The following is a 25531-nucleotide window of genomic DNA, read 5'->3' on the forward strand; positions in this document are numbered from 1 at the left end:
CCTAATTAGCCTGAGAAGACCCTGTGTATTTGATCAGTGAACTGCATCTGCAGGGCAATGACATTTCAGGGGCCACAAACCAAAGAGGGTAAGGTCTGTGTTCAGGTTCCCATTAGGCTGAATAAAATGGTCTGGCATTCCTAGCAACATTCCCAGCTGTGATAGTAGTAACTTCTCTCAAGGGTGATAATAGTTATTGGTGGTAGTGGAAACATACAACTTTATAAAAGAGTGGATGGATGGATTTTGAACATTCCAACTGTTTTGTCTAATATCATATAAATACTACTTGAAGTGAGGAAGAATGCACCCAAAAATGCAGTGCACTGTCTAATGTCCCAGTCTGGTCCAGTGATGTTGGTTGAGCCCCCTCCGCAACCCCTTTGAAATGGTCTTTAATGAGTACCACATTTTTCACCCAGAGGACGCGATTGCCATCAAGCCAGTAATCTAATCTCATCTCCTGCTAGCAGCTCCACAAGGGTCTCAGAGTTCGCGCTGAAAGGCATCCTCACCTTTTCCCCTTTAAGGAGTGCGAGGAGTGGGGGGGAATCGGACAGATGTAGAACACACGTGGTTTGCTGCTAGAACGGGGCTCCAGACGCGGGACTTCCTTTGGCTTTGACATTTTTGTGGGTTTGTGATTGTGGCAGGCGCAGCGTACTGGAAAGAAGACATCAACAACCTAACACTATAGCCACGGGTGCATTTTTACAGAGCTACACAAAATATTACGAATACGTGAACTTGTAACTTTCTCTCCCACGCACGCTACACATTTTATTCAACTATGTATGCAAATAACGGAACAATGACATTCTAACGGGAGGTTCGGGATGAACAAATAGCCTAACGGAGCGGTTCGTGCGCAATCATTACATTTTGCAGTTGGGGGAGCTGAACTTTTTGTGTACACGTTTAGTTTTCTGTTCTCCAAGCAACTGATTCAAATCTGCCCGGTTGGACGGAACTTTGAGATGCGCTAAAAGTGACATAGAGACTCTCATCTCTTCTACACTCCTAACATATTTATATAACGCCATGAAAGGTACAGTATGTGTTATGCACAGTTACGTTCATCTTAAAATTGAGTTTTGAGACATTTTGAAGTCGTAGCTAATCTATGATTTCGATGAATTCACGGTTTTCTGTATATGTGAGCGTGCGTGCTTATTCGTGTGTTGGGCTGTGTTGCACATCTGGATGAGATTAAGTGCCCGTGGTGTGGCGTTCAGCTGCGTTGTGAAATGACTTGGCCTTTCTCCGCCAGTCGCATCATTCTCTATAGTTGGAAAACGAGAGAGTGGCTGTCTTTGTTTGATCATTTGGTACTTGGTGATATGCCCTACATGTATGATAGCAGTGATATTTTTGGTCTGGGCTGCAGTAACATTGTTAAAGTGAAATTTGAACCATATTTTACGCATGGAAGTGTATTTGCGTATTTGATTATTTTTTGTGTTTTACATGGATTTGTCATTTTCTTTTTATTTATCGATGTATTCCATTATATAGTTATGTTATAGTTATGTTAACTCCCCTGCGAAACACTGTTTTGTTATCTTACCTGTGCGAAATAAAACTTAACACCATAGATGGTCTACTCAGATAGATGTGTCTCTCAAATTCAAAAGTGATCAGGGAACAATATCACTGTAACAATTGCTGTAAGTTTCCAGCAAAAGATGTACATAGACCTACTGTAATTCTATATTACAGTACAGTACTGTAAAGAGCAATGCATTATGGGGGCTCAATTTGTGCCATATGCAAAAATTGCTCTGCCATTTCCTGGTTGCTAAAATTTGACTAGTTTGGTTAATTTCAATTTATGTGACAAAACAGGTATAGTGTGGAGAATCATTGTACCATCTAAACCGCTGTGGAATATATTTTCAATAACCAAAGATATTGTATTTTCAGCTGTTTGAAGCTGGGGTACTAAACCGAAAGTCATTTAAGAACGGGAAGCAAAGAAATAGTGCACATAGAACAGATCTACCACTTCTTATTGCTTTTAATGCAAATTACATATCTATAACTCACATTTCTATTTGAATTCAGTCAGGTCACCCAGAAAGTTACATATTGCAGCTTTAACCATAAAGTACTGTATTGCTATGTTGTTGTATATTTATTGCGGCATTCTTTAAATTATGGTGAATATAAAAAAAATTGTTGTGGGACTGGAAAGACTCGCAAGCTCAACGTATTTTTTAGGCGTGACTTGTAAGTGGCTATACTGTATTTGGCGCATCCGTTAGTGAGAATGCTTTAGCAATTGAACTGATATGTGGTCGAAGTTCCCTAATCATTCAATGTGTAAAGGGGACAGATCAGAGTGGCAGCAAGTCTTAAACCTTTACTGGTTGAGTTTTTTGCCAAGTCCTTTTGGTCTGATTGGCGCTGTAATCACAGCCAGTTTGGAAGTCTTTGCAAGCGATATAAAACAACAAATATTCATAAATATTCTGTACTGTACAAATGCCTAGCAGCCAACCTGTTTGCACCAGTCCCATGTAATTACAGTAAAATACCAATATTACGATTACAGTAGCATTTACTTTCTTATAGTATAGTAGGCACATTTTAAAGTATTATACTGTATCGTTGCTCGGATATTACAGTAACTTACAGGACATTGGTGGCAAGTTACTGTGAATATTACAGTAACGTGCTTTGCACTAGCCAGAGATGGGCAAAGATACATCAAAAGTTACCTTAATACAAATTCAAAATACCTTGAAGACCAATGTATCCTTAACTACAACAACATTCTCAGTATCTTTTTACTTGCTATTACTGTGATAGGTTTTGTATTTCATCAACGTCATTTAGCACACACTCTTATCCAGAGTGACTTACAGTCAGTGCATTGAACTAAGGAAGATCAACAAGAACATATCACAATCATGGCAAGTTAAAAGATGATGTTACCATGACCGAAAATGTTGTTGTACTTAAGCGAGCACCTTGCAAGTTTATTTTTGTATTAGACAATACAAAATACATGTATTCTTATTAAACTGTTACAAAATACATACATTGTAGATCAGGCCAGTGAAATACAAATGACAAAATAGGTATTGTAAATATGGAAATACCTATATCAAATACATGTAACAGAAATACTGCCTATCGTTGGCACTAGCTGCCTGGGCTGTAAATCTGCAACAGTTTACTAACCACTGTGCTTCCAGTAAATCATTGTAAATTCGAGAAATACAGTATGTTGCTGTAGTCAGGTGGTCCAGTAATATGCTGTAAATTTGCGTTTCAGTAAAGGTCATGTAAATCTACAGTAATTTACTGGCCTCTGTGCTGCCAGTAATTTACTGTACATTTACAGTAACCTACTAGCTACTCTGCTGCCAGTAATTTATTGTAAAAAAGTACAGGAAATGTCTTACAGTGTAGAACATCTCATATGTCCATTTTGGACCACTCTGTCACACAGGTTGCATCCCAAATGGCACCCTATTCTCTATGCAGTGTACTACCACCATCCTCAACCTCCTTCTCCCCTCCCTCCCACACTGCCCCGAGTCAAAACTGCATCTCTCCCTCTCTTACATCTGCTAGCCATTATCAGTGATGTTCTTATCTTTCTGCAGCCTCCCTGCGCTGGCTTCTAGTGTGGTGGAGGGCAGTGTAGTGTGGCAAAGTGTAATTAGGGTTTAAAGTCAACAACCCAGAGAAACCACAGCTTGTGGCTTTTATAGGCCCGAGTCCTGTCTCCTTTCCACATAGAACGAGGCATTTGATGGGGAGTTATAGCCTCTATAACATACCATGACGATAAAGCTATGTGCTGAGTAAGGCCTATATATCCGCCGCAGAGAGAAAGGCATTTGTGTAGTATCCTGGGCTGCAGCAAATGCCTGTTGGTGTCCTGCATCCATTTGGTTACCTGGGTTACGTCTCAAATGGCACCCTATTCCCTTTATAGTGCACTACATTTGACTAGAGCCATGTAAGCCCTGGTTAAAAGTAGTGGACACTTCCCTGGTGCTGCGTAATTCTTCAGACATGTCGGAAGTATCATATTATAGATATTCTGTGTCCGTTTAACTTTTATCACATACACTGGATTCACTGTGAAACACGGAGTGCTAAAGTGTGTACATATAACAGTCCCTCCAGGATCTGGCCATTTCTGTTGTGATAGTTGAGGCTGAAAATGCTTGATTATATTACAAGGTCTCTCAACCAGAGAGAACCATGGTAACAGAACAGTTATGGCGAGAACATTCTGTCCTGACCTTTGCTGAGGTGGGGTGGGGTACTCATTCCTCTGGCGAGTTGATATATTCAGAGTGTCAAATGTCCCCATTTAGTGCACTACTTTTGACCAGGGCCCATATACTATAGTAGTATAGGACCCTATATAGTAAGTAGGGTGCCATTTGGGATGCAGTAATACAGTGCATATGAAGGTTTATAGAGAGATTATATTTAGTTGATCATTTAAAACACAATACAACCACATCACAATGCATTTAAAATCATTGAGGGTGACACAAAAAAAGTAAAACCAACGTATTTCCATTGTGGTAAATGTAGTGACACTGTTATCACCCCACGCAGTTCATTTCAGTGTGTGATGTGACTGTACCATATTCTTGATCTATATGGAGTTTTTGTTCTGGAACCAATGGAGTATAGGCTACACGGTTCATTTGTTGCCGTGTGTGATTTTTCTCTCAGACCTCATGGTAACACATATGTCTCTGTTGTCATGCCCACAGACGATTTTGCAGACGAGGAGGAAGTACAGTCTTTTGGATACAAGAGGTTCGGTGAGTAGAGCACAACTCTCCTTACTGTCTTTACTCCCATCCCCTACTGAGAGAAATAGCAATCTCCCTTATCACCATCGAGTGATACTTTGCATGCGTCTCACATGGCATCTTATTCCCTATGAAGTGCACTACCCATAGGGCTATGGGTGAAAAGTAATGCATCATATAGGGAATAGGGATAGACACAAGGCAGTCTGTCTCCCCGCTGCCTTTGGGTCAGGGTGTCAGTGGTGCGTTCCTGTCTGGACCCTGCAGGGTTAAACACAACAGCTCATTCTGGCTGACAACGTGTGCGATCCAACCCCGCCACTGGTCCAAAAGCAGCAATCACAGCTTGCTTGGGTCAGGATGTCACAACTTCATAAACACACATACACTCATAGATAGACATACACACACCGTGCACACTCACACTCTCAAACATACATACAGAGTAAAAGAGAGAAGAGGGAGACAGAAACACCCATCCTGAGAGGGAGGGAGAGAGGGAGAGGGAGGGGGAGAGGGAGAGGGAGAGGGCGAGAGAGAGAGAGAGAGAGAGAGAGAGAGAGAGATCACAGCAAAATCACAGTCTAACTGAACAGAACAATCCTCAATCATGAGGCATCGAGGCCGAAGGAACTGCACAATATTAAGAAATGCTATAGATGGAAGGAATGTAGTGTAGAAATCTACCAAAAACAAATTCAATCCCTTTTAGATGACTTCCTGGACAAAACATTTCACTCTATTAGTGAATATGTAAACTTGGCGTTAGAAAGTGTAAACAGTATATTTGACCTTTCAGCTTCCCTATCAAGTAAAAAAAATGCAAGTAGACAACCTAAGAAAATGAAATAAATGACAAATGGTTTGATGAAGAATGAAAAATCTAAAAAAGAAACTGAGAAACCATTCTAACCACAAACATAGATACCCAGAAAACCTGAGTCTACACCTTCACTATTGTGAATCACTAAAACAATACAGAAATACAGTACGGCAAAAGAAGGAACAGCACGTCAGAAATCAGCTCAATGTAATTGAAGAGTCCATAGAATTTAACCACTTCTGGGAAAATTGGAACACACTAAACAAACAACAACATGAAGAGTTATCTATCCAAAACAAAGATGTGTGGATTAACCACTTCTCTAATCTTTTTGGCTCTATAACAAAGAACAAAAAACAAAAACATACATATACATGATCAATTGCAAATCTTAGAATCAGCTTTTAAAGACTACTAGAACCCACTGTATTCTCCAATTACATTGAATGAACTACAGGACAAAATACAAACCCTCCAACCCAAAAAGCCTGTGGTATCCTACATGAAATGATCAAATATACAGACCACAAATTCCAATTGGCTATACTTAAGCTCTTTAACATCATCCTCAGCTCTGGCATCATTCCCAATATTCAGAACCAAGGACTGATAACCCCAATGCACAAAAGTGGAGACATATTTGACTCCAGTAACTACCGTTTGATATGCGTCAACAGCAACCATGGGAAAATCCTCTGCATTATCATTAACAGCAGACTTGTACATTTCCTCAGTGAAAACAATGTACTGAGCAAATGTCAAATTGGCTTTTTACCAAATTACCATATTCACCCTGCACACCCTAACTGACAAACAAACAAACCAAAACAAAGGCAAAGTCTTCTCATGCTTTGTTGATTTCAGAAATAAAATTTGGCATGAGAGTCTGCTATACAAGTTGATGGAAAGGGGTGTTGGGGGAAAAACATACGACATTATAAAATTCATGTACAGAAACTACAAGTGTGCGGTTAAAATTGGCAAAAAACACACATTTATTTCCACAGGACCATGGTGTGAGACAAGGTTGCCTCTTAAGCCCCACATTCCTCAACATATACCGTTGAAGTTGGAAGTTTACATACGTCTTAGCCAAATACATTTAAACTCAGTTATTCACAATTCCTGACATTTAATCTGAGTTAAAATTCCCTGTTTTAGGTCAGTTAGGATCACCACGTTATTTTAAGAATGTGAAATGTCAGAATAATAGTAGAGAGAATTATTTATTTCAGCTTTAATTTCTTTCATCACATTCCCAGTGGGTCAGAAGTTTACATACACTCAATTAGTATTTGGTAGCATTGCCATTAAATTGTTTAACTTGGGTCAAACGTTTCGGGTAGCCTTCCACAAGCTTCCCACAATAAGTTGGGTGAATTTTGGCCCATTCCTCCTGACAGAGCTGGTGTAACTGAGTCAGGTTAGTAGGCCTCCTTGCTCGCACACGCTTTTTCAGTTCTAGGCTGAGGTCAGGGCGTTGTGATGGCCACTCCAATACCTTGACTTTGTTGTCCTTAAGCCATTTTGCCACAACTTTGGAAGTATGCTTGGGGTCATTGTCCATTTGGAAGACCCATATGCAACCAAGCTTTAACTTCCTGACTGATGTCTTGAGATGTTGCTTCAATATATATATTGCTTCAATATATCCACATAATTGTCCTGCCTCATGATGCCATCTATTTTGTAAAGTGCACCAGTCCCTCCTGCAGCAAAGCACCCCCACAACATGATGCTGCCACCCCCGTTCTTCACGGTTGAGATGGTGTTCTTCAGCTTGCAAGCTCCCCCTTTTTCCTCCAAACATAACGATGGTCATTATGGCCAAACAGTTATATTTTTGTTTCATCAGACCAGAGGACATTTCTCCAAATAGTACGATCTATGTCCCCATGTGCAGTTGCAAACCGTAGTCTGGCTTTTTTATGGAGGTTATGGAGCAGTGGCTCCTTCCTTGCTGAGCGGCCTTTCAGGTTATGTCTATATAGGGCTAATTTTACTGTGGATATAGATACTTTTGTACTTGTTTCCTCCAGCATCTTCACAAGTTCCTTTGCTGTTGTTCTGGGATTGATTTGCACTTTTCGCACCAAAGTACGTTAATCTCTAGGAGACAGAGCGCGTCTTCTTCCTGAGCGGTATGACACCTGTGTGGTCCCATGGTGTTTATACTTGCGTACAATTGTTTGTACAGATGAACGTGGTACCTTCAGGCATTTGGAAATTGCTCCCAAGGATGAACCAGACTTGTGGAGGTCTGCAATTTCTTTTCTGAGGTCTTGGCTGATTTCTTTTGATTTCCCATGATGTCAAGCAAAGAGGCACTGAGTTTGAAGGTAGGCCTTGAAATACATCCACAGGTACACCTCCAATTGACTCAAATTATGTCAATTAGCCTATCAGAAGCTTCTAAAGTCATGACATAATTTTCTGGAATTTTCCAAGCTGTTTAAGGCCACAGTAAACTTAGTGTATGTAAACTTCTGACCCATTGGAATTGTGATACAGTGAATTATAAGTGAAATAATCTGTCTGTAAACAATTGTTGGAAAAATTACTTGTGTCAAGCACAAAGTAGATGTCCTAACCGACTTGCCAAAACCATAGTTTGTTAACAAGAAATTTGTGGAGTGGTTGAAAAACAAGTTTTAATGACTTCAACCTAAGTGTATGTAAACTTCCGACTTCAACTGTATATCAACACATTGGCAAGGGCACTTGAAAAGTCTGCAGCACCCAGCCTCACCCTAATAGATTCTGAAGTCAAATGTTTGCTGACGATTTGGTGCTTCTGTCCCCAACCAAGGAGGGCCTACAGCAGCACCTATATCTTCTGCTCAGATTCCGTCAGACCTGGACCCTGACATTAAATCTCAGTAAGACAAAAATAATGGTGTCCCAAAAAAAGTCCAGTTGCCAGGACCACAAATACACATTTCATCTAGACACTGTTGCCCTAGAGCACACAAAAACAATACATACCTCGGCCTAAACATCAGCTCCACAGGTAACTTCCACAAAGCTCTGAATGATCTGAGAGACAAGGCAAGAAGGGCCTTCTTTGCCATCAAAAGGAACATAAAACTCTACATACCAATAGGATCTGGCTAAAAATACTTGAATCGATTATAGAAGCCATTACCCTTTATGGTTGTGAGGTCTGGGGTCCTCTCACCAACCAAGTATTCACAAAATGGGACAAACACCAAATTGAGATCGCATGCAGAATTCTGCAAAAATATCCTCAGTGGGCATCATAAAACACCAAATAATGATTGCAGCAGAATTATGCCGATACCCACTAATGATCAAAATATAGAAAAGAGCCGTTAAATTCTACAACCACTTAAAAGGAAGCGATTCCCAAACCTTCCATAACAAAGCCATCACCTACAGAGAGATGAACCTGGAGAAGAGTCCCCTATGCAAGCTGGTCCTGGGCAGTGATGGAAAAATGACCCAGTTGTCATAGAGTAAAAGTAAAGATACTTTAATAGAAAATTACTCAAGTAAAAGTGAAAGTCACCCAGTAAAATGCTACTTGAGTAAATGTCTAAAAGTATTTGCTTTTAAATATACTTAAGTATCAAAAGTAAATGTAATTGCAAAAAGATACTTAATTATTGAAAGCAAAAGTATAAATCATTTAAAATTCTCTATAATAAGCAAATCAGATGGCCACATTTCAAGTTTAAAAATTTTTTAACGATAGCCAGGGGCACTCCAACATTCAGACATAATTTTTAAACGATGCATGTTAGTCAACCAGGGATGCTTTCTTGATAAGTGCATGAATTTGACAATTGTCCTGTCCTGCTAGCCATTCAAAATGTAATGAGTACTTTTGGGTGTCAGAGAAAATGTATGGAGTATAAAGTACATAATTTTCTTTAGGAATGTAGTGAAGTTAAAGTAAAAGTTGTCAAATATATAAATAGTAAAGAAAAGTACAGATACCCCAAAAAACTACTTAAGTAGTACTTTAAATTATTTTTACACTACTGGTCCTAGGGCTCTGTTCACAAACAAACAGACCCCACAGAGCCCCTGGACAGCAACACAATCAGACCCAACCAAATCATGAGAAAACAAAAATATTACTACACATTGGAAAGAATTAAACATAAAAACAGAGCAAACGAGAATGCTATATGGCCCTTAAGAGAGCACACAGTGGCAGAATACCTGACCACTGTGACTGACCCAAACTTTAGGAAAGCTTTGACTACGTACAGACTTAGTGAGCATAGCCTTGCTTTTGAGAATGGCTGCCGTAGGCAGACCTGGCTCTCAAGATAAGACAGGCTATGTGCACACTGGCCACACTTCCTAACCTCCTGCCAAATTTATGACCATATTAGAGAAACATATTTCCCTCAGATTACACAGATCCACAAAGAATTTGAAAATGAATCCAATTTTGATAAATTCCTTTATCTCTTGGTTGAAATGCCACAGTGTATCATGACACAAGGCGAGACCCAGATGCAGACACAGGAGGCTGGACTGGAGTCTTACAATATGTATTAATCCAATAGGTAAGGCAAGAGAATGGTCATGGACAGCCAAAAGGGTCAAAACCAGTTCAGAGTCCAAAAGGTACCGAAGGGCAGGCAGGATGAAAAGTAGTCCAGCGTCAGGCAGGGGTCAAAACCGGGAAGACTAGCAAAAGGAGAACGGAAAAAACACACCAGTTGACTTGACTAACATACAAGACAAACTGGCACCGAGAGACAGGAAACACAGGGATAAAGGAACAGGAACAGGTGAAACAGATCAGGGCGTGACACAGTGTGCCATCACAGCAGCAAGATTTGTGACCTGTTGCCACAAGAAAAGGGCAACCAGTGAAGAACAAACACCATTGTAAATACAACCCATATTTCTGTTTATTTATTTTCCCTTTTTTACTTTAACTAGTTGCACATCGTTACAACACTGTATATAGACATAGTATGACATTTGAAATGTCTTTATTCTTTTGGAACTTTTGTGAGTGTAATGTTTACTGTTAATGTTTTATTGTTTATTTCACTTTTAGTTTATTATCTATTTCACTTGCTTTGGCAATGTAAACATATGTTTACAATGCTAATAAAGCCCCTTGAATTGAATTGAATTGAGAGACGGAGAGAGAGAGAGTGTACTCCGCCATTGTTCTGTTGATCCAAAGAGTCTGGAGAATGTTGCTTCAGTCCAGAATTAGTCATCCACACATAGTGTGACTCAGGTCCATCGGGGAGCATGGAGTGATGAAGGGAGGAATGATCCCCATGTTTACCTCGGCACCAGTGGAGACGAACTCAAAACTGTGCTAAAACACAATCTCTCTCATCAAAGTGTCACCTGAGAGGAAGCATCCTATTTGTGTTTGTGTGAGCGCGCTGCATCACGAGACGCCAGCCCTCCACTCATTGGATGTGTCCAAAATGGCACCCTATTCCCTATGTCGTGCACTACTCTTGACCAGAGCCCTATGGAAGTTTAAAGGGTGCCAATTTGGACGCATCCGGACTAGACGAGAGCTCTTAGGGAACGAGGCCAAATAGCAAAGGCCAGTTTCGCTTTTACATTTATGTAAATGAACTCTGGACATGTGTAAGGCCTCGTAGGAGCAGAGAAGAGCCAGGCTGAGGAGAGGAGCTGCTGAACTCTGTGCAACCCAACCAGGGAGGGGATTCTGCTCTTGGCCCTGGGAGGACTATGCTAAAAGTAGTGCACTATACAGGGAATAGGGTTTCTATTTGGGACGCAGGCAATGGCAGCTGTTGGCCAGGCCTACCATGATCTTATAGGCACGTCTCCTCACTCTGGAGCTGTTATTGTACAAAATAACTATTTGCATGATGATCATTAAGTGCAGTGCTTGTAACTTTTAAACTATAGTGTAAATGAACCATTTCTTTTTCTCTATGCCTAGCTTGAGTATTAAACCCCTGAAGCGTAATGTGTTTTCATAGGGTTGTTCACTGCTACATGTAACCGGTGTGTACCCCTCTCCATCAGGTTCAATGGAGAGGGGTGTCTTCTAAACTGCTTAGGGGAGACTCTCAACCGACCTTGTACGACTTTACCCCGGAGTTTGGCCTAAAGACATAGACTTTGGTGATTCCAACTATGAGGCCAAGAAATACACTACATGACCAAATGTATGTGCTCGTCGAACGTTTCATTCCAAACTCATCGGATTTAATATGGAGTTGGTCCACCCTTTGCTGCAATACCAGCCTCCACTCTTTTGGGAAGGCTTTACACTCATTGCTGTGAGGACTTGCTTCCTTTCAGCCACAAGAGCATTAGTGAGGTCGGGCACTGATGTTGGGCGATTAGGCCTGGCTCGCAGTTGGCGTTCCAATTCACCCTAAAGATGGTCGATGGGGTTGAGGTCAGGGCTCTGTGCAGGCCAGTCAAGTTCTTCCACACCGATCTCGACGAACCATTTCTGTATGGACCTAGCTTTGTGCACGGGGCATTTTCATGCAGAAACAGGAAAGAGCCTTCCCCAAACTGTTGCCACAAAGTTGGAAGCACAGGATCGTCTAGAATGTATTTGTATGCTGTAGTGTTAAGATTTCCCTTCCCTGGAACTAAGGGGCCTAGCCCGAACCATGAAAAACAGCCCCAGACCATTATTCCTCCTCCACCAACATACAGTACAGTACAGTTGGCACTATGCATTCGGGCAGGTAGTGCTCTCCTGGCATCCACCAAACACAGATTTGTCCGTCGGACTGCCAGATGGTGAAGTGTGATTCATCACTCCAGAGAACTAATTTCCACTGCTCCAGAATCCAATGGCGGCAAGCTTTACACCACTCCAACCGATGCTTGGCATTGCGCATGGTGATCTTAGGCTTGTGTGCGGCTACTCAGCCATGGAAACCCATTTAATTAATCTTCTGACGAACAGTTCTTGTGCTGACGTTGCTTCCAGAGGCAGTTTGGAACTTGGTAGTGACTGTTGCATTTTTACCCGCTATGTAGTTCCGCACTTGGCGGTCCCGTTCTGTAAGCTTGTGTGGCCTACCACTTCACGGCTGAGCCATTGTTGCTCCTAGATGTTTCCACTTTACAAAGGTGACATCCTATGACGGTGCCACGTTGAAAGTCACTGAACTCTTCAGAAAGGCCATTCTACTGCCAATGTTTGTCTATGGAGATGCAATGGCTGTGTGCTCGATTTTATACACCTGTCAGCCACGGGCGTAGCTGAAATAGCCAAATCCACTAATTTGAAGGGGTGTCCACTTACTTTTGTATATATAGTGTAATATACCCTGGCCCCAAAAAATACCTATTCCACTGTGGTACTGGTGTTGTCCTGGTGTTATACTAGGGACATTGTCCTCAAAATGGTATAGTCTGGGAGGGGGTGATTTTACAATACGATGTCTCACTGAAAGTGAAAGGGATGATTGTGAAAGTTTTTCTGTCCCTTTTGTTTACCTTGTCTGTCTCAAGTTGTTTATCAGACTTCCTCCTCGAGTATGTCCTTCCGTTTAACCTCTTTTGGGGAATTCCAGTCATTTTGGGACTACGGCTAGCAATAGTAGTCCCAGTGTTCTCATGAAATGCAGGCTGATCCGTAAGGCAGGTATTCGCAGAGCATTGAGCCAACCACCTTTTTCGACCTTTTTTCCAGCGTATCCAAACTCTCTCAGGACAAGATGGCTGAATTTCAGAGTGAGAGCGAGGAGAGTGAACTCAAGCTTACCTCAGGCATTCTTTCCAGCACAAAGACCTTGGGATCGTCATATTAAAAGCTAGAAGGTGTAATATCAACACACATGTCCCGCTAACATTTTGTGACCACATGTTGAAATGTGTATATGTGCTTTTGGTGGAGTCTTGACACAAGTACTGGCATATGTGCGGAGTCACCCAGATAACCATTGAACTCTCTTTCTCTTTTTTCTGTGTTCGAAGAAGCTGAGCGGATATGACCTTGGGTTTATGCAAAGATACATATTCAACAGATCTTCTTTTTACTGTTTCTTCTTTTGCCGTCTGTATTTTCCACTTCTCCCTCTCACACACACACATGGGCCGAGTGAATTCATATGGTATTCCCATCCGTCTCTCCTCTGCCAAATTGAAGCCAGCTCAAAATTACCTCCCTAGTCCTCAAGGTTTCGGACATATTTTTTTTTCTGTGGGTGGTTGACATAGGAAGGCCATTAGCTTTTTGGCCGAACCCCCACATCTCCTTTTAAATCTGTGGATAAAGGAGGATTTGTCATGGGCCTTCTTGGCCTTCAATCACCAACCTGGGCATCAATACCTTCAGATCTTCTGCTGCCAGCTACTGATGTGGATGAGTGAGCTCAGTATGACTTTTTATTGGTGGGCTTTCATGTGTGAGTTTCCAGGTACAGGAGAGTAAAGGCTGGGAACAGCCAGAGAAGAACACGTAGATAAGTAATTGCTGTAAGCAGCTGTCCCGGTGGGTGGACTCCTGGGGCTTGAGGTCTGAGGTCTAGGTTTGAGGGTTTCTCTTTAAACGAGTCCCAAATGACACCCTATTCCCTAGTGCACCGTGAAGGAAATAGGGTGCCATTTGGGATGAAGACTTCTTCTTCTCACACACATCTGGGTTTCTGGAGTCCGCGCCAGGTGTCCTGCGGACGGCGTGAAGTCCAGAGTGTGCTGATCAGTTTCCTGCACTTGTTATGGTTTCACTCCCAGCCGGCACGGCCTGGTACATTCCAGGAGAGCGGTGTGGCGGCGGTGCTGGAGTCAGTGCCCGGGCCCAGCTGTGTCAGCAGCAGCAGTACACCAGCCGTACTGGTGGTTTCACTCCAATGGGACGCACCGCACACAACCCTCCCCTACCCAGCCTCACCCCTTCTTTGACTTCCTATCCTCACCATCTCGTCTCCCGAGTGTCCCTGCCCCACGCTTGGTGAAGTGTGAAAAGGAGTTAGTCAATGTCAGATGACGTTGACGTTGAATGAGGCGTAGCGTGTCACTGAATCCTTCCCATTGATCACAAGGAATTAAGCTGCGTCTTCAATCTGCCGGTGCTACGCAGTGTTAGGCAGCACTATGAAGGAGTGGGATGCACTTTTATGTGGTTTTCTTCCCTTACTGAAGTTCAACCGATCGATCAAACGTATTTCTAAAGCCCTTTTCACATCAGAAGTTGTGGCGTTGCAGTATAACTCCCCTGTCCCCATATTGCTCTCTCTGTTAAAAGCCTATGGTTGGTTTTGATGACCTTTTATTGTTGAAGGAATACCATAAATGTGCTTACCACGCCCTCTGTCTTCAAGGGGGCGGCAGCGTAGCCTAGTGGTTAGAGCGTTGGACTCTGAACAAGGCAGGTAACCCACTGTTCCTAAGCCGTCATTGAAAATAAGAATTTGTTCTTAACTGACTTGCCTAGTTAAGTAAATAAATAAAAAGGGGTTCATTTGTGCCATAGGGGGCAGAGGGAGTCCCCCAGACTCTTGGGTTGTTACTCTTTCAACGTGTTTATTCTCTCTTCGTCTCTGTTTTTCCCTCTCTTTTAATGTGCATGCTTTTCGCCCGTGATACATTTTAATTGTCCTTTGGTTGTGTTCAAACAGTTTGGAGATGGCTTAATTACATTTACGCTCATTGCATAAGTAAAATATTCCATGGCCATGCCCTCGTTGACACTTTTCCTACGAGAAGATATTTTAAATTCTCAGTGAATGTCAAATCAAATCAAATCATGCGCCGAATACAACAGCAGTGAAATGCTTACTTACAAGCCCTTATTAATTAAAGAGCAGCAGTAAATAACAGTAGCAGGACTATGTACAGGGGGTACCGGTGTCAATGTGCGGGGCGACCGGTGTTGAGGAAATGTAGGTAGAGTTATTAAAGTGGCTATGCATAGATAATAACAGAGAGTAGCAGCAGCGTGGGGGGGGGGGGGGGGGGGGGCAATACTCTTCCACAATGAAGTTTAAAAAATGATGAGGATAACTCTTTGACATAGCGAGAACCAACAGAGCGAAAGAGATGAAAGAGAGCCAGGCCAATGTTTCGATTGGCTCGCTCGTGGTCAAACCCTACTAGTAATTACACACATCTTAAAAGACGTTTTAAACCAACCGCTTCACAATACATACATTTTGCATAGTCAGACTCTGAGTCTCTGAAACCAGAAAACTAACATTTAACATTTAAGTCATTTAGCAGACGCTCTTATCCAGAGCGACTTACAAATTGGTGCATTCACCTAATGACATCCAGTGGAACAGCCACTTTACAATAGTGCATCTAAATCTTTTAAGGGGGGGGGGGGCAGAAGGATTGCTTTATCCTATCCTAGGTATTCCTTGAAGAGGTGGGGTTTCAGGTGTCTCCGGAAGGTGGTGATTGACTCCGCTGTCCTGGCGTCGTGAGGGAGTTTGTTCCACCATTGGGGTGCCAGAGCAGCGAACAGTTTTGACTGGGCTGAGCGGGAACTGTACTTCCTCAGTGGTAGGGAGGCGAGCAGGCCAGAGGTGGATGAACGCAGTGCCCTTGTTTGGGTGTAGGGCCTGATCAGAGCCTGAAGGTACTGAGGTGCCGTTCCCCTCACAGCTCCGTAGGCAAGCACCATGGTCTTGTAGCGGATGCGAGCTTCAACTGGAAGCCAGTGGAGAGAGCGGAGGAGCGGGGTGACGTGAGAGAACTTGGGAAGGTTGAACACCAGACGGGCTGCGGCGTTCTGGATGAGTTGTAGGGGTTTGATGGCACAGGCAGGGAGCCCAGCCAACAGCGAGTTGCAGTAATCCAGACGGGAGATGACAAGTGCCTGGATTAGGACCTGCGCCGCTTCCTGTGTGAGGCAGGGTCGTACTCTGCGGATGTTGTAGAGCATGAACCTACAGGAACGGGCCACCGCCTTGATGTTAGTTGAGAACGACAGGGTGTTGTCCAGGATCACGCCAAGGTTCTTAGCGCTCTGGGAGGAGGACACAATGGAGTTGTCAACCGTGATGGCGAGATCATGGAACGGGCAGTCCTTCCCCGGGAGGAAGAGCAGCTCCGTCTTGCCGAGGTTCAGCTTGAGGTGGTGATCCGTCATCCACACTGATATGTCTGCCAGACATGCAGAGATGCGATTCGCCACCTGGTCATCAGAAGGGGGAAAGGAGAAGATCAATTGTGTGTCGTCTGCATAGCAATGATAGGAGAGACCATGTGAGGTTATGACAGAGCCAAGTGACTTGGTGTATAGCGAGAATAGGAGAGGGCCTAGAACAGAGCCCTGGGGGACACCAGTGGTGAGAGCGCGTGGTGAGGAGACAGATTCTCGCCACGCCACCTGGTAGGAGCGACCTGTGAGGTAGGACGCAATCCAAGCGTGGGCCGCGCCGGAGATGCCCAACTCGGAGAGGGTGGAGAGGAGGATCTGATGGTTCACAGTATCGAAGGCAGCCGATAGGTCTAGAAGGATGAGAGCAGAGGAGAGAGAGTTAGCTTTAGCAGTGCGGAGCGCCTCCGTGATACAGAGAAGAGCAGTCTCAGTTGAGTGACTAGTCTTGAAACCTGACTGATTTGGATCAAGAAGGTCATTCTGAGAGAGATAGCAGGAGAGCTGGCCAAGGACGGCACGTTCAAGAGTTTTGGAGAGAAAAGAAAGAAGGGATACTGGTCTGTAGTTGTTGACATCGGAGGGATCGAGTGTAGGTCTTTTCAGAAGGGGTGCAACTCTCGCTCTCTTGAAGACGGAAGGGACGTAGCCAGCGGTCAGGGATGAGTTGATGAGCGAGGTGAGGTAAGGGAGAAGGTCTCCGGAAATGGTCTGGAGAAGAGAGGAGGGGATAGGGTCAAGCGGGCAGGTTGTTGGGCGGCCGGCCGTCACAAGACGCGAGATTTCATCTGGAGAGAGAGGGGAGAAAGAGGTCAAAGCACAGGGTAGGGCAGTGTGAGCAGAACCAGCGGTGTCGTTTGACTTAGCAAACGAGGATCGGATGTCGTCGACCTTCTTTTCAAAATGGTTGACGAAGTCGTCATCAGAGAGGGAGGAGGGGGGGGGGGAGGGGGAGGAGGATTCAGGAGGGAGGAGAAGGTGGCAAAGAGCTTCCTAGGGTTAGAGGCAGATGCTTGGAATTTAGAGTGGTAGAAAGTGGCTTTAGCAGCAGAGACAGAAGAGGAAAATGTAGAGAGGAGGGAGTGAAAGGATGCCAGGTCCGCAGGGAGGCGAGTTTTCCTCCATTTCCGCTCGGCTGCCCGGAGCCCTGTTCTGTGAGCTCGCAATGAGTCGTCGAGCCACGGAGCGGGAGGGGAGGACCGAGCCGGCCTGCAGGATAGGGGACATAGAGAGTCAAAGGATGCAGAAAGGGAGGAGAGGAGGGTTGAGGAGGCAGAATCAGGAGATAGGTTGGAGAAGGTTTGGGCAGAGGGAAGAGATGATAGGATGGAAGAGGAGAGAGTAGCGGGGGAGAGAGAGCGAAGGTTGGGACGGCGCGATACCATCCGAGTAGGGGCAGTGTGGGAAGTGTTGGATGAGAGCGAGAGGGAAAAGGATACAAGGTAGTGGTCGGTGACTTGGAGGGGAGTTGCAATGAGGTTAGTGGAAGAACAGCATCTAGTAAAGATGAGGTCAAGCGTATTGCCTGCCTTGTGAGTAGGGGGGGAAGGTGAGAGGGTGAGGTCAAAAGAGGAGAGGAGTGGAGAGAAGGAGGCAGAGAGGAATGAGTCAAAGGTAGACATGGGGAGGTTAAAGTCACCCAGAACTGTGAGAGGTGAGCCGTCCTCAGGAAAGGAGCTTATCAAGGCATCAAGCTCATTGATGAACTCTCCAAGGGAACCTGGAGGGCGATAAATGATAAGGATGTTAAGCTTGAAAGGGCTGGTAACTGTGACAGCATGGAATTCAAAGGAGGCGATAGACAGATGGGTAAGGGGAGAAAGAGAGAATGACCACTTGGGAGAGATGAGGATCCCGGTGCCACCACCCCGCTGACCAGAAGCTCTCGGGGTGTGCGAGAACACGTGGGCAGACGAAGAGAGAGCAGTAGGAGTAGCAGTGTTATCTGTGGTGAGCCATGTTTCCGTCAGTGCCAAGAAGTCGAGGGACTGGAGGGACGCATAGGCTGAGATGAGCTCTGCCTTGTTGGCCGCGGATCGGCAGTTCCAGAGGCTACCGGAGACCTGGAACTCCACGTGGGTCGTGCGGGCTGGGACCACCAGGTTAGGGTGGGCTGGGACCACCAGGTTAGGGTGGGCGCGGCCACGCGGTGTGAAGCGTTTGTATGGTCTGTGCAGAGAGGAGAGAACAGGGATAGACAGACACATAGTTGACAGGCTACAGAAGAGGCTACGCTAAAGCAAAGGAGATTAGAATGACAAGTGGGCTAGACGTCTCGAATGTTCAGAAAGTTAAGCTTACGTTGCAAAAAATAAATAAAATAAAAGATCTTATTGACTAAAATGATATAGTACTGCTGGCTGGTGAAGTAGCCTGGCTAGCAGTAGCTGCGTTGTTGAAAGTGAAGCTGGCTAGGTGACCTCGACAATTTCTCTAAATTTCTCTAAACTACACAATTATCATGGATACCAGGACAGCAAAGACAACTAGCTAACACTACGCTAATCAAGTCGTTCCGTTGTAATGTAAGTTTCTACAGTGCTGCTATTCGGTAGAAGTTGGCTAGCTAGCAGTGTTAGCTAGCAGTGTTGGCTAGGTAGGAGGACGGCAGCGCGGCAGGCGAAAATAGCTGGCTAGCTAACCGATAATTACTCAAAGCTACACAATTATCTTAGATACAAAGCTAGCAAAGAAAACTATGTAGCTAGCTAACACTACACAAATCAAGTCGTTCCGTTGTAATGTAATCGTTTCTACAGTGCTGCTAATCGGTGGCTAGATGGCTAGCTAGCAGGGTTGACTACCTTACGTTACGTTAGGACGAGAATACCTGGCTAGCGAACCTCAGCGAACCTCGATAACTACACAATTATCTTTGATACAAAGACGGCTATGTAGCCAGCTAAGTAGCTAGCTAAGATCAAACAAATCAAAGATAGCAAAGACAACTGTGTAGCCAGCTAACACTACACTAATCAAGTCGTTCCGTTGTAATGCACTCGTTTCTACAATGCTGCTATTCGGTGGCAAGCTGGCTAGCTAGCAGTGTTGGCTACGTTGCGTTACGTTAGGGCGAAAATAGCTGGCTAGCGAACCTCAATAACTACGCAATTATGTTTGATACAAAGACGGCTATGTAGCTAGCTAAGATCAAACAAATCAAACCGTTGTACTGTAATGAAAATCAGACCGTTGTACTATAATGAAATGTAATGAAAAGTTATACTACTATTCGGTAGACGGTGGACGTTTGCTAGCTGCTGGGCAGATACGATAGACGACGAAATACGATAATTACGCAATTATCTTTGATACACAGACGGCTATGTAGCTAGTTAAGAAGAAATTGCTAAGGTTGGACAAATTAAACCGTTGTACTATAATGAAATGTAATGAAAAGTTATACTACCTGCAGAGCGAATGCAAATGCAAATGCGACCGCTCGCTCCAAACCGGAACTAAGACACAGGATTGACCTGAGGGGCCAAAACTACACACTTAACCTGACCGGACCGGGTGACCACGTGACTGCGTACGTACGGTCATCCACCTGTGCACCTCCTGGTGAACAGCAGTGAAAGCAGGGAGAGATGGGAAGGGAAAGTACTTATGGAAGTCACCCAGGGACACGGCTACAAACCTGAGGCTCAACCTTGCAAAACCTTCCTGCAGGCCAGAGAGAAAAGAGAGGGAGAAGAGTATGAGAGAACAGAAGAAAGAAGGAGAGAGAGAAAAAAGAGAAAGAGGAGAGAGAGCCAGTGGATGAAGAATGAGTAAGAAAGAGAGAAGGAAGGAGAGAGAAAGAGAAACAGAGTGGATGTTTAGTTAGCGGAGGGGGGTGGAAAACCATAAATCTCTAGCTGAAAGACCGAAGCATAAAATGTACAACCAGTCGTTAAAGAGAACAGGACAAGTTCTTAATTCTACATCTCCGGCTCAGTGCAAAATATTTGAGGTTGTCTTACGTATTCCTTTCTCTGTCCGGAGAATAAACCAATACGAGTAAGAAGCTGAGGCTGAGGCCCTCATGGAGCCACAGTCAGGATGTATACAAGGACGTACCTGCTCTGGTAAAGGAGAATCCTACACCCGTAGAGAGACAGAGGGATGGGAGAGAGAAAGAAGCATGGGGGGAATGACAGAGGGATGGGGAGAGAGATAACATTGATGGGGAGTATGAGCAAGAAGAACAAGAGGTGTTGAGAGGGAGTGGGGGGCTCAACTCGAGAGAGAGGAAGGGAGTGAAAATGAAGAGTGAAGACAAGTTGAAGGAAAACAGGGCTGATGAAAGACAGGAGCAGGAAGGGAAAAGGGAGCTCTTTGTGGGGAGATAAGAATGTCCAATATCTAGTTACACTGTGTGTGTGTGTGTGTGTGTGTGTGTGTGTGTGTGTGTGTGTGTGTGTGTGTGTGTGTGTGTGTGTGTGTGTGTGTGTGTGTGTGCGCGCGCGCGTGTGCTGTGCGTGTGCTGTGCGTGCGTGCGTGCGTGCGTGCGTGCGTGCGTGTGTGTGTGTGTGTGTGTGAAGGAGTGAGTGTTCTTCCCTACTCGGGGAGATTCAGCTGATATGTTGATATGAAGCATGACCTGCAGATCATTTGTCCATTCACATGTTGCAACTCCTATACACAGTTCTTACATGTCTAATTCTAAGCTATGATGTGTAGCTACATTGATATGGACAGTGATGTGCTGGCTATTTTCCTTCAATGGCTAAATAGCGTTAAAGCGACCCTTGTTTTTAATATTTTTATCATCTTTTTTATTATCTTTCATGACATACTTTGGCTTTCTTTTCTCATGCATTCACGTTCTCCCTCAGACAGACACGCTCTCCAGACAGTCATAACTTACTCCTATCGATTTGGAATCTCCCATGACGATCGGAAACCAGGCAAGAGTGCCAAGTGAAAAATGGCCTAATATCATAAAGGACATTAATCTTTTCTTTCCAGAGAGACCTCCACCCATGGGCTCATCACCAAATCAGAGGCTGCATCTGAACGGGTTCCCTATTCCCTATAGAGTGCACTACTTTTGACCACAGCCCTATGTGCCCTGTTCAAAGTCGTGCACTACACACGGAGTAGTGTGCCACTTGGGACAGAGCCTTCATACCAAAACAGCGATCAAAATATTGTAGGTAGAAGACAACAGTGAGTAGAAAAACAGATTTCTTGTGTCCAGAGACGATGAATTTTGGCAAAAACAAGGTTGAAAGGTTTTCATAGATTTGGCACCCTTTGTCTCCTGTACAACCAAAATGGCCACCAAAAGCATTAGAATAAGCTTATCTTTTGCTCCTTCAGCAGAATTAAGGAGTAGGTGGTGTTAATTGAGGCGTCAAAGTGAAGATTTGGAATTTAGGGTGAACAGTGAATTTTTTTGCCAGAGTAACACATTAAGCTGATGCTTAAACCTGATTTAAATTGAATTTGGTAATCCAGAGTGTCAGTGACTCTGGCTCACCTGTCTGTGAGGAAATGCAGCTTCCCCCTACACACGCACACACGCACACACACACACACACACACACACACACACACACACACACACACACACACACACACACACACACACACACACACACACACACACACACACACACACACACACACACACACACACACACACAGCGAGACACAGGCACATGCACACATGCATGAATGCACGCACACAAACACACACACACAAATGCAAGAACACACACACACACCATAATATCCCCATCGTGTCCTTGGACTGACCCATGTACATCGATTTTCTTCTTTTTGAATTAGGTTCAATATTGCCTCCTTATGAGAACCATTTTAGAGGTTTTCCACGCAGGGGATCTGTATCTCCCAAAATGTATTTTAAAATAGCAAGTACACTCAACAAAAATATAAAGGCAACATGTAAAGTGTTTCATGAGCTGAAATGAAAGATCCCAGGGACAATAAAAGGCCACTCTAAAATGTGCAGTTGTGTCACACAACACAATGCCACAGATGTCTCAAGTTTTGAGGCAGCGTGCAATTGGCATGCTGACTGCAGGAATGTCCACCAGAGCTGTTGCCAGAGAATGTAATGGTAATTTCTCTACCATAAGCCGCCTCCAACGTCATTTTAGAGAATTTGGCAGTACGTCCAACCGGCCTCACAACCGCAGACCACATGGATGGCATTGTGTGGGCGAGCGGTTTGCTGATCTCAATGTTGTGAACAGAGTACCCCATGGTGGTGGTGGGATTATGGTATGGGCAGGCATAAGCTATGGACAATGAACACAATTGCATTTTATCGATGGCAATTTGAATGCACAGAGATACTGTGATGAGATCCTGAGGCCCATTGTAGGGCCATTTATCCGCCACCATCACCTCATGTTTCAGCATGATAATGCACGGCCCCATGTCGCAAGGATCTGTACACAATTCCTGGAAGCTGAAAATGTCCAAGTTCTTCCATGGCCTGCATACTCACCAGACATGTCACCCATTGAGCATGTTTGGGATGCTCTGGATTGATGTGTACGACAGCGTGTTCTCGCCAATATCCAGCAACTTCGCACAGCCGTTGAAGAGGAGTGGGACAACATTCCACAGGCCACAATCAACAACCCGATCAACTCTATGCGAAGGAGATGTGTCGCGTTGCGTGAGGCAAATGGGGGTCACACCAGATACTGACTGGTTTTCTGATCCACACCCCTAACTTTTTAAGGTATCTCTGACCAACAGATGCATATCTGTATTCCCAGTCAGGTGAAATCCATAGATTAGGTCCTAATGAATTAATTTCAGTTGGCTGATTTCCTTATATGAACTGTGACTCAGTAAAATCTGTGTAATTGTTGCATGTTTTTGTTCAGTATAGAAGCCTATTACACTTGGCAAGCGGGCAGTCCTTTGTACGTGAGACCTGCCTACTATACTGGAAGCCTACATACTCTGTCTTTAAAATTATGTAATGCTGTGTGTGTGTGTGCGTGTGCGTGTGTGTGTGTGTGTGTGTGTGTGTGTGTGTGCGTGTGCGTGCGTGCGTGCGCGATGATGAATTTGGGGATTCTAATTTCTACTGGTTTAGTAGAAACTACCAATACAAATCCTAAATCTGTTTTGGGAAGTTTGAACCATTAATGAAAGAAAGAAATTGACTCAGCCAGATGCCAAGATCAACCTACCGCTTCCTGGTTTAGAAAAACAGCTGAAGTGGAGAAGATGATGTATATTCTGGTCCAAATCCCAGTCAAACCCATAATGACTATCACATTCTCAGACGTGGCCAAGACTGAGACGGAGAGAATTTGCAGTTATATTTTCTTTTTCTAAACCCAGTATACCTGTTTTTGCTTGCTCTGCATATCCCACCACTGCAAATGCAAAGGGGTGGGTTTACGACAATGACACGAGGAAACACAATTTTCAGAATGACAGTTGGCACGAGTCAACTTTTTTTTAACGTGAGTTTTTTTTAACTTGTTTTTAACGTTTTTCCAAAATCACTTATTTTATAGTATTGTGTCCTCATCTTAGTCAGATCTCTCAACATCCGGTCAGGCCTCGTCAGCTCTGTCATTGGCTGAAAAATACCACTTATGCACGTAGAACAGAGGTGCATTCAACAAGGGAAATTGTTTGTTAACGTTAGCTGTTAGGCCGTCATTGTAAATAAGAATGTGTTCTTAACTGACTTGCCTAGTTAAATAAAGGTAAAATAATAATGTTGACAAAAGAAAAGCTAACATATTCCATTTGTTTTGTGTTAGCTGCGACCGTTCGCTAACGTTAGCTAACAGTCTGAGAAGATAGTGTGTGGCGAATGTGAGTGTCTAAACTGCCGCTAAATACAATCAAGTGGCCATGTAAACGTTCTATATTTAGTAGGAATAGCCAAGTCGTTTTCAGTTTGAATACTCTCTAAAAAGCCACAGTAATCGTTACAAAAAGTAGCTGTTTGATGTTTCACCGTAACATTTTGGAATGTTCATTAAAGTCGTTCAACTGAAATTGTTACTCTGGCAACATGTTCGCTGCAAACAGAGGCCTTGTTGAACTCTCCTTGTTGAGCTCTCAACTTCACAGACTTGTGAGGTCACTTCTGTTACTTATTTTTCCAAAAATGTTATCCTAAAAGGTCAGTGCCCTGACCTGTATACATAAGGCTTGGACATTGTTTTTATCACTGAAAATATTTGTTCAGAGAGTTTAGAGTGAGGAGTGTTCTCTTCAGCTCATCCTTCAACTTGTCCTCATGAATACTAAACTACCAGACTACTCCATAGTAAGTTATCTAATTTGAACACAATTTTGTCTGTTGTTGATTAGCGTGTGTTCCAGTAAGTGGTATTTACTTGGCATGAATCGCAAGCCCAGATGTCTGACAGTCAGATGTCTGCACTGGATCCCTCGTCTCTAATAGGCTAAACCAAGGTTTTCCGGCGGAGAGCGTGCCACTCTCTAGTCTGGCGTGTGTCCCTTCCAGTCCAACTAGCTGCAGCCGATGGCTCACTGTCATGGCGACTGACAGGCCACTCCCCCGCATCCAGCCACAGCTGTGGTAGGCCACCCAGAGAGAACTCCATCAAACTCCATCACCCACGATGCACCAACGCAGACAGGAGATGGCTTCTATTGTTACAGCCCTCAGAATGCAGCTCATGGCTTTCGTGGCTGCGCCTGTTTTCTTTTGCATGTTGATCTGTTGATGTTGGACGTTTCTAAGATTTTGGAAGGAAAACATATATTTTGGTTAAATATCATCGTCCATGTGATTTTCTCTCATTCAAATGTGTCCGTGTGGAATTGTGCTCCTGCTTTCAACTCACAGAAGTTATCCTAATCTCACTTCTTTTTTAAAAAATCTTTCACTTGTAGTTTTTG

The 25531-nt window shown here is 44.0% G+C and overlaps 1 protein-coding gene across 2 annotated transcripts in view; it reads left to right on the forward strand.

Moving 5' to 3' along the window:
- The first annotated feature begins 495 nt into the window (after nucleotides 1-495).
- LOC129859392 (collectin-12-like) overlaps nucleotides 496-25531 on the forward strand; it is a 64828-nt gene continuing 39792 nt past the window's right edge. Inside the window, exons 1-2 of one of the 2 annotated variants that reach the window (XM_055929128.1) lie at nucleotides 496-1048; nucleotides 4749-4799. In XM_055929128.1, coding sequence (XP_055785103.1) covers nucleotides 1042-1048; nucleotides 4749-4799 — 58 coding nt within the window. In that variant the 5' untranslated portion in view covers nucleotides 496-1041. Of the gene's footprint in view, nucleotides 1049-4738; nucleotides 4800-25531 lie in introns of those variants that run through there. The other variant, XM_055929127.1, reaches the window with a different exon arrangement.

This window comes from Salvelinus fontinalis, chromosome 7 (genome assembly GCF_029448725.1).
Source record: "Salvelinus fontinalis isolate EN_2023a chromosome 7, ASM2944872v1, whole genome shotgun sequence".
Classification (NCBI taxonomy): domain Eukaryota; kingdom Metazoa; phylum Chordata; class Actinopteri; order Salmoniformes; family Salmonidae; genus Salvelinus; species Salvelinus fontinalis.